Source organism: Oryctolagus cuniculus, chromosome 2 (assembly GCF_964237555.1).
Source record: "Oryctolagus cuniculus chromosome 2, mOryCun1.1, whole genome shotgun sequence".
Classification (NCBI taxonomy): domain Eukaryota; kingdom Metazoa; phylum Chordata; class Mammalia; order Lagomorpha; family Leporidae; genus Oryctolagus; species Oryctolagus cuniculus.
This window is the reverse complement of record NC_091433.1, coordinates 89531967-89545572: the sequence shown is the minus strand read 5'-3', so window position 1 is coordinate 89545572 and position 13606 is coordinate 89531967. Positions and strand designations below refer to the sequence as shown.

The following is a 13606-nucleotide window of genomic DNA, read 5'->3' as shown; positions in this document are numbered from 1 at the left end:
GAGCTGCAGCGGGCAGAGTGCAGCCATCTTGTTTGTTTACATTCGGGCTTAAAGAAGGCTGGCCTCTTCTCCGAAGGAGGAAACAGCAGGGGTGGAGTCCAAAGGTGGTCTGGAGCTACTTGACACTCCTCACGCAGGAGGTGCAGTGAAAAAGAGTGGCTGACCAACAAACCCCAGGCACAGACATGTAAGGGCGAACATAGGAACAAGGAAACCAGCCCCCAAGGGGCGGAGATTGGCACCTCAAAGCCCTGACACCAGCCCACTCAAGTTACAACAAATAAATAAATAAGTAAGTAAAAAATAAACAAACAAACTCTAGAAGGCAGAGCATCCTGCTTACACTGGATATTGGTACAGACTCACAGCAGCCCATAACAGAGGGAAATCAACCTGAAAAACCACCCAGACGGAATGCCAAAAACAAAACAAAAATCCACAATAAGAATATAGAAGAACATATAAACTCGCCAATGGAGCAGGCTAAACCAACCATAACAGAGGCTGAAGAAGAAGAAGGATTTGAAACTGTGCCAGAAAAAGAATTCAGAAAATTAATAATCAGATTACTTAGAAATAATGAGAAACAGTGTCGAGAGCTGAACGAAAAACAAGTCCAAGGATTAGAGATCCTAAAGAAAAGCCAGAATGAAATACTGGAAATGAAAAACTCAATTGACCATATAAAAAACACCGTGGAATCCCTCAGAAATCGAACAGATGAAATAGAATACCGAATATCAGAATTCGAAGACAAACTTCCAGAAATAATACAGTCAGTTCAAACGCAGGAAGAAGAAATTAAAAAATTAAAAAATATGGTCGGAGTCTTACAAGATTCAATCAAACGGTGTAATGTTTGGATGATAGGAGTCCCTGAGGGGGTGGAATGAGAGAATGGATTGGAAGGTGTTTTCAATGAAATAATATCAGAAAATTTCAAACAAAGGCAGCTGGATAACAACAGGCAAATTCAACAGATAGCCAGGACTCCGAACAGGGTAGACCAGAAGAGAAATTCACTGTGACACATTGTGGCGACACTCAGCTCAGTGACACACAAAGAACAAATCCTAAAATGTGCCAGAGAAAAACGACAAATCACATTCAGGGGTAAGTTAATCAGACTCATCCCAGACTTCTCATCACAAACACTACAGGCAAGGAGACAATGGCATGATATATTTCAAGTTTTAAAAGACAAACAATGCCAACCTAGAATACTATACCCTGCAAAGCTATCATTTATGAATGAAGGGGAAATAAAGATCTTCCAAGACAAACAGAAACTGAAAGAATTTGTATCCACGCGTCCAACCCTACAACACTTGCTCAAAGACGTGCTGCACACAGAAATACAAAAACAAGAACTTCACTACAAAAAAAAAATGCGAATGTAGAGTAACCTACAAACAAAGTTCAGAATACATAAACAGCTCGTTTAGGAAACATGAATGGGAAAAGACAGTACTTAACAGTAATCACACTGAATGTGAATGGTCTTAATTCTACTACCAAAAGACATAGACTAGATGATTGGATCAAGAAATAGAATCCATCTATATGCTGCCTTCAGGAGACACACCTTATCAGCAAAGATGCACACAGATTGAAAGTGAAAGGATGGAAAAAGATACTCCAAGCTAACAGAAATCAAAAAAGAGCTGGTGTGGCCATCCTGATATCAGGCAAAATAGACTTTAACATAAAAACTATTAAAAGAGACAGAGAAGGGCACTATATAATGATTAAAGGATCTATCCAATAGGAAGACATTAGTATTATAAATGTATATGCACCTAATTACAGGGCACCTGGCTACCTGAAAGAATTACTAAAGGATTTAAAGGGAGATATAGATTCAAATACAATAGTAACAGGGGACTTCAACACCCCACTCTCACCAATGGACAGATCAACCAGACAGAAATTCAACAAGGAAACAACAGAGTTAATTGATGCTATAGACCAAATAGACCTAATAGATATCTTCAGAACCTTCCACCGCACAGCCACAGAGTTCACGTAATTCTCCCCAGTACATGGAATGTTCTCTAGGATTGACCATATGCTAGGCCATAAAGGGAGCCTCAACAAATTCAAAAAAATTGAAACTATACCATGCAGCTTCTCAGACCATAGCACAGTGAAACTTGAAATCAACAACCCAAGAATCTCTACACCATATGAAAATATATGGAGAATGGACAACATAATCCTAAACGAACAGTGGGTCATCGAAGAAATTAAAAGAGAAATCAAAAGATTTCTAGAAGCAAATGAAAATGATAACACAACCTATCAAAACCTGTGGAACAGAGCAAAAGCAGTGTTAAGAGGAAAGCTTATAGCAATTGGTGCCTACATCAAGAAGCTGGAAAGGAACCAAATAAATGAACTCCCCATGCACCTCAAAGATTTAGAAAAACAGCAGCAAATCAAGCCCAAATCCAGAAGGAGGAAAGAAATACTAAAGATCAGAGAAGAAATAAACAGAATTGAAACAAAAAAAAAATACAAAAGATCAACAAAACCAGGAGCTGGTTCTTTGAAAAAATAAACAAAATCAACACACCATTAGCCCAACTAACCAAAAAAAGGAGAGAGAAGACCCAAATCTGTAAAATCAAAGATAGTAAAGGAAATGTAACAACAGACACAATAGAAATAAAAAAAATCATCAGAAACCACTACAAAGAGATGTATGCTAACAAATTGGGAAACCTGGAATAAATGGATAGATTCCTGGACACATACAACCTTCTTAAACTGAGCCGTGAAGATATAGAAAATCTAAACAGACCCATAACCATGGAAGAGATTGAATCAGTAATAAACGCACTACCGAAAAAGAAGAGCCCAGGACCATCAGATGGCTTCACTGCCGAATTTTACCAGACATTTAGAGAACAACGAACCCCAGTTCTTCTCAAGTTATTCAAAACAATTGGAAGGGAGGGAATCCTCCCAAATTCTTTCTACGAAGCCAATATCACCTTAATTCCTAAGCCCAGAAAAGACACAACAGAGAAAGAAAACTACAGACCTATCTCCCTGATGAACATAGATGTAAAAATACTCAACAAAATTCTGGCAAACCGAATCCAACTGCACATCAGAAAGATCATTTTTCACCCAGACTAAGTGGGATTTATCCCTGGTATGCAGGTATGGTTCAATATTCAAAATTCAATCAATGTAATACATCACATTAATAAATTGAGAAACAAACATCATATGATTATCTCAATAGATGCAGAGAAAGCATTTGACAAAATACAACACCCTTTCATGATGAAAACCCTAAGCAAATTGGGGTTAGAAGGAACATTCCTCAACACAATTAAGGCAGTCTATGATAAACCAATGGCCAGCATCATATTTAATGGGGAAAAGTTGGAGGCATTTCCATTGAAAACTGGCACCAGACAGGGATGCCCACTCTCACCATTGCTATTCAATATAGTCCTAGAAGTGTTATCCAGGGCCATCAGGCAAGAAAAAGAAATTAAAGGGATACAAATGGGAAAGGAGGAAGTTAAACTATCCCTATTTGCAGATGACATGATACTATATATATAGGGGACCCGATAAACTCCTATAAGAGACTATTGGAACTCATAGAAGAGTTTGGTAAAGTAGCAGGATACAAAGTCAATGCTCAGAAATCAACAGCCTTTGTATACACAGACAATGCCAGGGCTGAGGAAGAACTTCTAAGATCAATCCCATTCATGATAGCCACAAAAACGATAAAGTACCTTGGAATAAATTTAACCAAGGATGTCAAAGACCTCTATGATGAAAATTACAAAAACTAAAGAAAGAAATAGAAGACGACACAAAAAAATGGAAAAAACCTGCCATGCTCATTGATTGGAAGAATCAATATCATCAAAATGTCCATTCTCCCAAAAGCAATCTACGAGTTCAATGCAATACCAATCAAAATGCCAAAGTCATTCTTCAAAGACCTAGAAAAAACGATGCTGAAATTCATATGGAGAAACAGGAGACCGAGAATAGCTAAAGCAATCCTTTACAATAAAAACAAGGCCAGAGGCATCACAATTCCAGACTTCAAGACATACTACAGGGCAGTTATAATCAAAACAGCCTGGTACTGGTACAAAAAACAGATGGATAGACCCATGGAACAGAATAGAAACACCGGAGATCAATCCAAACATCTATAACCAACTCATATTCAACAAAGGACCTAAAACCAACCCCTGGAACAAGGACAGCCTCTTCAACAAATGGTGCTGGGAAAACTGGATGTCCACATGTCGCAGTATGAAGCAAGACCCCTACCTTACACCTTATACAAAAATCCACTCAACATGGATCAAAGAATTAGAGATGCACCACGACACCATGAAACTAATTGAGAGCATAGGGGAAACCTTTCAAGATATTGGAACAGGCAAAGAATTCCTGGAGAAGACCCCAGAGGCACGGGTAATCAAAGATAAAATAAACAAATGGGATTACCTCAAATTGAAGAGTTTCTTTACAGCAAAGGAAACAGTCAGGAAAGTGAAGATGCAACCAACAGAATGGGAGACGTTATTCGCAAATTACACAACAGATAAAGGATTAACAATTAGAATCTATAAAATGATCAAAAAACACCACAAAATCAAAACAAACAACCCAATGAAAAATGGGCCACGGACCTTAACAGACATTTTTCAAAAGAGGAAATCCAAATGGCCAACAGACACATGAAAAAATGCTCAGGATCCCTAGCCATCAGGGAAATGCAGATCAAAACCACAATGAGGCAAGGATGTGGGGAAAAAGGGACACTAATCCACTGTTGGTGGGAATGCAAACTGGTAAACCACTATGGAATACAGTTTGGAGAGTCCTCAGAAACCTGAATATAGCACTACCACAGGACCCAGCCATCCCACTCCTTGGAATTTACCCAAATGGAATTAAAGGGGAGAAAAAAAGAGCCATTTGCACCTCAATATTTGTTGCAGCTCAATTCACAATAGCTAAGACATGGAATCAACCTAAATGTCCATCAACGGATGACTGGATAAAGAAACTATGGGCTATGTACTCTATGGAACACTACACAGCAGTAAAAAAAACAATGAAATCTGGGCATTTACAACAAAATGGAGGAAGCTGGAAAACATCATGCTGAGTGAAATAAGCCAGTCCAAAAGGGACAAATATCATATGTTCTCCCTGATTGATGGCAACTAAACGAGCATCTAAAATGATACCCATTGAAGTGAAATGGACACTATGAGAGACAATGACATGATCAGCCCTTGTCTAGACTGTTGAGGAACAACTTACTATTTTATCCCTGTTAGTATTTTTGTTGTTGTTGTTGCTCTGTTTGTTCTACATAAGACCACTGGTTGAACTCTGTAATCAATGCACAATCATTCTTAGGCATTTAAAATTAACAGTAAAGTGATCTCTGTTAAACATAGGAGTGGGAATAAGAGAGGGAGGAGATATATAGGTTGGCACATGCTCACTCGGACTTACCTCCAATGGTGGAACTAGAAATGTGCCAGGGGATTTCAACTCAGTCTTACCAAGGAGGCAGATACCAATGCCAGCTCACTTGGTAAAGTGATAAGTATAAATACACAGCCGATCAAAAAGGGTATGTGTCGATGAGATTTCACAAATACGACCAGTGTAAGCAAATAATGAAGGATAGAATTAAAAGGGAGAGAATGATCCTGCGGGGGAAACAGGACACACAGCAGACTCATAGAATGGCAAATGCCCAAAACAGCACTCCTGCCTCAGAATCAACCCTTGGGACATTCAGATCTGGCTAAAAGGTCCATGAGAGTCTCACAGGCATGGAAAGCCATGACACGGTGGCAAAAAACAATCTAAATGAAAGATCCTGGTGAACAAGACCCCAGCAGAAGGAACAGGCCATCAAGGAGAGAGGCGCCTTTCTCTGATTGGAGGAAGGAACCTCCACTGTGATACAGCCTTGACTAAACAAGTTCAGAGTTGGTGAACTCAAGGGGCTTACATAGCCTAGACAGCTCACAGCAAGAGTCTCGGGTGATTGCTGACGTCATAAATAAGAGTGCCAATTGTTAAATCCACAACGGGAGTCACTGGGTACATGCTCCCCATGTAGGATCTCTGTCCTTAATGTGTTTTACTATGAAACTTAAAAACAACACTACTAGTCGAACAATACCCTATACCTTGTGCGGTTGTGTGAGTGCAGCCTGTTGAAATCCTTGCTTAGTGTATACTAAGTTGATCTTCAGTATATGAAGGTAATTGAAAATGAAACTCGATGAAGGGTGGGATGGGAGAGGGAGTGGGAGAGGGGAGGGCCACGGGAAGGAGGGAGGTTGGGGGGGTAGCCACAACAATACAAAAGTTGCACTTTGTAAATTCACATTTATTAAATAATAACTATATAACCAACAAAAAAAAGAAAAAAAAGAACTTAATACTTTACCCTTTTAGTATTTTTTATGTTCTACTTAAAACTATTGGTTGAACTCTGTAATTAATACACAATTACTCTTAGGTGTTTAATTAATGCTATAACTAGTACTCAAATAGTATTTTACACTTTGTGTTTCTGTGTGGGTGCAAACTGTTGAAATCTTTACTTAATATATGCTAAATTGATCTTCTGTATATGAAGATAATTGAAAATTAATCTTGATCTGAATGGAAGGGGAGAGGGAGTGGGAGAGGGGAGTGTTGTGGGTGGGAGGGAAGTTATGTGGGGGGAAGCTATTGTAATCCATAAGCTGTACTTTGGAAATTTATGTTCATAAAATAAAATAAAATAAAATAAAATAAAAAGAATGACTATCTCTCATCTGCTGGTTCACTGTGAAATGGTTGTAGTGTCTGGGGCTAGACCATTTCAAAGCCAGGTGCAAGGAGATTCTTCTAGGTCTCCCACATGGCTGCAGGGTCCCAAACACTTGGGCCATCCTCTGCTGCTTGCCCAGGAGCATTAGTGGGGCTGGATTAGAAGTGGAACAGCCAGGACTCAACTTGGTGCCCATATGTGATGCAGATGTTAGCTTAACTCGCTATGCCAAATTGCTGGCCCTGAAATAAATTTTTTAAAGATTTATTTATTTATTTGAAAGTCAGAGTTACACAGAGAGAAAAGGAGAGGCAGAGAGAGAGAGGTCTTCCATCCACTGATTCACTCCCCAATTGGCCACAACGGCTAGAGCTGTGCTGATCCAAAGCGAGGAGCCAGGAGCTTCTTCTAGGTCTCCCATGCGGGTGCAGGGGCCCAAGGGCTTGGGCCGTCTTCCACTGCTTTCTCAGGCCATAACAGAGAACTTGACAGGAAGAAGAGCAGCCAAGAGTCAAACAGGTGCCCAAAATGGATGCTGGCACTGCAGGTGGAGGTCTCACCCACCATGCCACAGCGCCGGCCCTGAAATAATTTTAATGTAAATTTTCCCCTGAGCTTTTTCACATTTTCTAGTGCTTAGTCATCTCACTTATGAACATTTGTATTCCTGTTTCTTTCTATTATTTTGTAGCTTCTGTAGTGTTACTAAGTGATAATTTTCACCTAATATGTGGTCATATTTTTCTAGTGTGTTCCTTTCTGGTGTAATTTGTAAACTGTTCTATGCATTTTTTTTCTTCTCTTGTATATCTTTGTATGGGTTGCAATTGTAATTAACTTATATGGGTTCCTCTTTTTTTTTTAAATGATATTTATGTTTCTTTGGTGGGACTGGACCAGGATATCTTTTCTAGCTTCACATTTGAAGTCCCTAGTTTTTAAAAAATTATATATCATTAATATGAGTTCTCTGAGTATCCACCTGAACCATTGTATTCCTGTATTCTACTCTAAGCATAATTTCTAACCTTCTGGAAGGAAGATTTTGTTGGGTATTTCTAAGACCTTAGAGTGCTTAGCGTATCCTGAATTTATTTCTAGTGGGCTCCTGCTCAGGGGGCCTTTTTTAATAAATGACTTTTCCTGAAAACTGGGCATGTGGAGACATGTCATAGTTTTATAGGCAATTGTGAATATTGAGGCTTTCCATTCAGGTTTGGCTTCAGTCTTCTGGGACTGCCAGCAATTTCTGTGTACCAGCATTCTTAGGAATCCTAGATCTTCCCTTTTCTTTCTCTCATAGTGTTCATAGGTTTTCTGCTGTGGTTCTACTGATATCTTTGATTTAATTCATCTTTCCCCACAAACCCTACCACCTGCAGCATTATCTTTGGTTTGTGGTGATATCTGGCTGATGATTCTAGATATTAATTTAAAAACATTACAGTTTGCTCTGATTTTAGAAGGAGTTTGGTGATTTAAAATGTACTTTGCCATGATCTTGTCTTGCTTATAACTCCATTATAAAGGGGATTTATTTATCCTTTCTTTTTATTCACCTGTATTTGACATTTTTGGTGTGCATTTTGATCCCATGGTACCCTTTTATTGGTGTGGTTCACTTTTCCAATAAACTATATTTCTCCACTTCTAGAACTGTGAGAAATCAATTTTTTTTGCTTATTTTGGTGCATTGATTCCAAATAAAGGTGGGTTCTTGCTACACTATAGTTCAATTCTGAATTGGATTTTAAAGACAGTGGTTAGAGCAAATCCTCCCAGAGTGAGAAGTTTAAGTAGTATAATTGGTACTCTGCTTTGTATTCAGAAAGACGTAGCCCAAGACTAAAGTATACATGGATGCATAGGATATAGTGAGTAGTTTGACTATTTTCTCAGGTCCTAGCAGGAGCAATATTTGATTAGATTAAGGAGGGCATGCAAATTTCACAATGATAATGGGTATAAATTGTGGACACCTTGTGTTTCTTTCTGATATATACCTGAGTGAGTTAAATAGGAAGAGTCATGAAAGAAACAAGTAGATAGAATGGTGCAGTCATCAAATAAAAGTCAGCCTCTCTCTGGTTTCCCCCATAACTTGTGAATGAAATGATCATGGTGGTAAAGAATGAGGTGATGCACAGTTCTAACAGCGTGGGCTGTTTTTCACTGCTTCTGAATGTCTGACCTATTAGCAATCGAGACTTAATTCCAAGACTCAGATATGGTACCATTACTTGAGAAGATCAATCATCTACTTATTATAATGTTGATTACATTAGACTTTTTCTGTCCCAGAAGGAATGTAGATTTGTGCTTACTTTAATTAAAAATGTGTTCTTTCTGCTTATTTTAAAGGGAAGGAGGGAGACTGAAAGGGAGAGATATTGGTATACTATCTGCTGATTAATTACCTGAACGCCTGCAACAGCATAGGGATGCAGGTGTCCCAAGCAGTGTCTCACACTACATCAAATGCCTACCTCTATTCTTGATACATATTTCTGAATATGGACAACATAACTTAGCCAGCATCACTCTCTGCTCTGGATTGACCAGTACTGCCAACCAAGGTTTCACCAGGGTGTGATTTATGGACAATAGGTCAAATAATAGACATAATTTATGGCAAATAAAGTATAGTGTTGGAAGCATAATCATGGGTTCCATCTTTCCCTATCACATGTGGTGCCATTCAGAAGCAGAAAGCCTAATAGTATAGTGGGTTAGCCTCTTAAAGGTGTAAACTCAAACTGGGAGGTAACAATTGCAAAGATGAGGTATTATACTTCGAATGTAGTTTATAGTAAAAAAAAAATGACTATTATCCAAAACTACAAAGTGGAAGTAGAAATTCCTCTACTTTTTATCACTTTGAGTGAACAAATTGGAAGTATTTGATCCCATTACCTAGAATATTTATTTATTTAAAGTTTTGTTTAATTATTTGAGAGGTGGAGTTACAGAGAGGGAGAGGCAGAAGCAGAGAGAGAGAGAGAGAGAGAGAGAGAGGAGAGAGAGATCTTCCATCTGTTGGTTCACTCCCCAAATGGCCATAACAGCCAGTGCTGGGCCAGGCTGAAGCCAGGATCCAGGAGCTTCATCCCGGTCTCCCATGTGGGTACAGGGTCCCAAGCACTTGGGCCATGTTCTGCTGCTTTCTCAGGTGCATTATCAGGGATCTGGATCAGAAGTGGAGCAGCCAGGATTTGAACTGGTACCCATATGGGATGCTGGCACCACAGGTGGTGGCTTACCCTGCTATGTCCCAGCACCAGTCCCTTTTACCTAGAATCTTATATCTGAGAGTTTGAAGGCTCTGGAATGCAGCGAGAATGTTCTACCAGGGTAAACAGTAAACATCCTAGTAAATAAAGTTATCATTGCCTTACGGGTAATTTTGATGCTTTGTGGCAGTAGAACAACAATAAGGCAGGAAAGAAATTTCCATTTACCACATTAACAAGAGAATTTATTTGCTGTAATCATAATCAGGATGTAGGATTATTGCTGAATTATTGGGGCACAGAGATAAGTATAAGGCACTCAAGTGATTCCTGGCACTTTAGTTGAAATTTACATGTCTAGTTTTAACTATAAATAGGAAAAAACAGACATGGGTAAGGGTCTTAGAAATCTTTGGGTTGAAGCTGTAGATCATCAGATCAAGAAAGCCCTTGGGAACAGAAGAAATAATGGCTGAGGGTGAGGACAATCTAGAATAGATGACAGTAGGGGATGATAAATGTCAGTGAAGGCATCCAGATCTATCTGCCGTGGCAAAGTTGTAGCAGGTATGTCCCCAACCCTAGTCCCTGAACAGAATTCATTTGTAAAATCAGAGTGTTTTGTCTATTCCCTTGCTTTTGGGGATTACTGCTGTAAGAATTAGCGATCTTCTCTGGCAAATTGCCTTCGGCTTATTGAATTAACTCCCTTGGATTTTCCTGGGAGTTACTTGCAGGCTCCATCCTCCAGGATATTCCTTTGGCAAACACTAATTGATAAAGGGGTGAAAAGCTGATCTCCCTTTTCTTCAGCTGGGAAAGGTTCTGAAGCACATTTATATTCCAGAGCTTCCTTAGGGGATCAGCCCGAGGATAGAACTGATCTGAAGTCAAATCAGCAGATTTATCTTCATCTGTCTCCCCATCTTCCTTCTCTCACTCCTTTATAGGTTTCTCCTGAGAGTGCTCTTCATAATGCACCTGTCTTTATTTCAGTCCCTGCTTCTGGGTACATAAGTTGCTGTTTAAGTTCATTGTTTCAATGAAACAGAAAGATAATGATCAATGTAGCTTTGTGTAAATTCAGATAAATCTCCTTCTTCCAAATTCCCAAATGCTTATTGGTCTACAGGAGTTCTAGACCTTTACTAAAATATGTTTTGAGAAGGTAGGTAATTTTGGGCATAAAGGAGTAGGCAACCAGAAACAATGTCTTCTGAATCTGTGGATGTTATTCCAACACTTGCAAATAATTTTCTGCTAATCATTTTTGAGAAATCCTGGGTGAAATTTTTATAATTAAAATTAGATAATTTTCCTGTTACTAGAAATTAAATTTCAAATTTATTATTGTTCAGTAAATTACCTTATGATTATTGTAAGGCCACCACAAAACACACCAGACACCAGAGTTAAGTGAAGGTTTATTGACAGGTGGGGGAAGCCTGATGGGCCGGGTGTGGGGTGGGGAGAGGGTGAGAGAGTAAGAGAGAGGAATCAGGAGGACACGCGTGTGGGTAGCAGGTCCTGTTACCTGTTAGGGTAACAGGGTATATAGGGAAACAGGAGTAGCAAATCTCATTAGGGTGGAGGTGGAGCTGACACCTGTGGTTGGGCTCTCTGGTCACCTGGTTTGTAGCAATGGTGACAGGAGCCAGAGCCTAATACAGCGCCCAGGGCATAGATGATGCCACAGATAAAATGGCACCATTTTACTAACAATTATAACCAAACCCATCTTTACTCTTTAAGAATCTAGCTAAATTTCTCTATATTGTCTGCAAATAAAAGGCATTTTATGTTAGCTCCCACAGTGAAAATATAGTTAAAAGAAGTACACTAATACCTTAATAAATACTGAGGTTTTGAGAAACTGTTCAACCAGGAACTATACAAGGGAACTATTTGCACACCATTCTACATTACCAGAAGACAATGATTCTCCAACATCTTTGTTCAGTTCTCACATTCAGAGTACACTCACTAAGGAACTGTTTTTTCAATAATGCATATTTTAAAACTAATATATTCTACCACTTCAGTATCCGGGTTTTTAGTATTTCTGCCTTCTACTATTTTCCTTCTTTCCTCAGTTTATCTCTTGCCTGCCTCTCTCTCTGTCTCTCAAATCTTTAAAATTGGGAACAATTTTAGATTTACAGAAAACTTAAAAAGATAATACATAGTGTTCAGTTTCCTATAATGTTAGGTGTTATAAAACTATATGGATATATATATAAACTAAAAAATTAACAATGATAATTTATAATTAAGTAAATGACTTTATTTGGATTTCACCAGGTTTTACACTGCTATGCAATTTGCTGTTCCTGAATCCAATATAGGAGATTAAAGTGCATACCTTATTCATTTCCTTTGCTCTGTTTATTGAGCTTTCCTTGTTTTTCAAGATCTGGATAGTTTTGAAGAGTTCTGGTGAGGTATTTTGTAGAATGTACCACAATTTGGGTTTGCCTGGTGTTTTCTCATGATTAAACTGAGGTTATGTGTTTTGGTGAAGTTTGCTGTAGAGATAAATTGCTCTTCTTGTTAACATCATATCAGTAGTTTCATGATATCAACTTGACTTATCATAAATGATTTTAACTTTCTTGTTTCATCTTTGACCATTTAGTATACCTTGAAACAATCTTTCTTATTCTTCTTTGATGTATGCAGAATCTTGGTTTCTTTGTATTTTCACATACCCTAGAATGCTTGTATTTTTCTGTGTTCTTTGTGTTCCTTTAGTTTTCATACACTTTAACTGGTTTTTCTTTTCATTGATGATTTTCACATGTTTTCTTTTGCTGGATAGACTCTCATCTCTTAGGTTCACTCACCTACACATATTCCAATCTATTGCCATCCTTGTTCTAACTGGAAAATAGTAATGATAGAGTCAGAGACAATATGAAATTTTAGTTAGCGATCTTCTCTTGAAAAATAAAGGAATTATGCAGTAAATCGTAGGAGAATTTTGAAGAAAATCATAGAATAATTTTCTGCCTGATAAAATAAGTTTCATTGATGTAGAATGCCTTATTACTCTAATGATGCCACCAAAATAGGCATTTGCACATAGTCTCTTCTTTCATAAGTTTACATATTAGTTACATGTAGATTTGTAATTCTATGTAAAGTCTCAGATTGTGATTATTTTGTGAAAATAGTAAGAATTGATCATATAATAAACAAATATTAATGTTTTAAAATATTTTATTGCAGATTTTAAAATCACAAGTAGTCTGAGACATGTTAAGACTTTTAAAGCATTATTTGAAGGGATTAATATAAAATTGTTGATTTGCTTCTTTTTAAAATTTGTTTTCACTTTGAGTTTGTTCTGGTTTCTCTAGGAACATATATCCTATAGTATTCCAATTGATGAGAAACTGTATACTGTGCACCTTAAGCAAAGGTAATGTTTTTATTCTTTGGCTTCAGATTTTATTTTATTTTTTTATGAAGCTGTTTACTCATAACAATAAGGAGCATGAAAAAATGATAAGTATAGTTGTTACCAACAATTTAGTTA

General features: G+C 38.0%; 2 protein-coding genes across 6 annotated transcripts in view; one reads left to right on the top strand and one right to left on the bottom strand.

The window, feature by feature from the left end:
- Positions 1-13606, bottom strand: part of LOC138843046 (disintegrin and metalloproteinase domain-containing protein 32-like) — a 498529-nt gene that overhangs the window by 133633 nt on the left and 351290 nt on the right. The window lies entirely within an intron of this gene.
- The window catches only part of LOC127485928 (disintegrin and metalloproteinase domain-containing protein 32), a 156204-nt gene that overhangs the window by 679 nt on the left and 141919 nt on the right, over positions 1-13606 (top strand). Inside the window, exon 2 of the mRNA XM_070069491.1 lies at positions 13428-13489. Within this exon, the coding sequence (XP_069925592.1) occupies positions 13428-13489 (62 nt within the window). The remainder of the gene's footprint in view (positions 1-13427; positions 13490-13606) is intronic.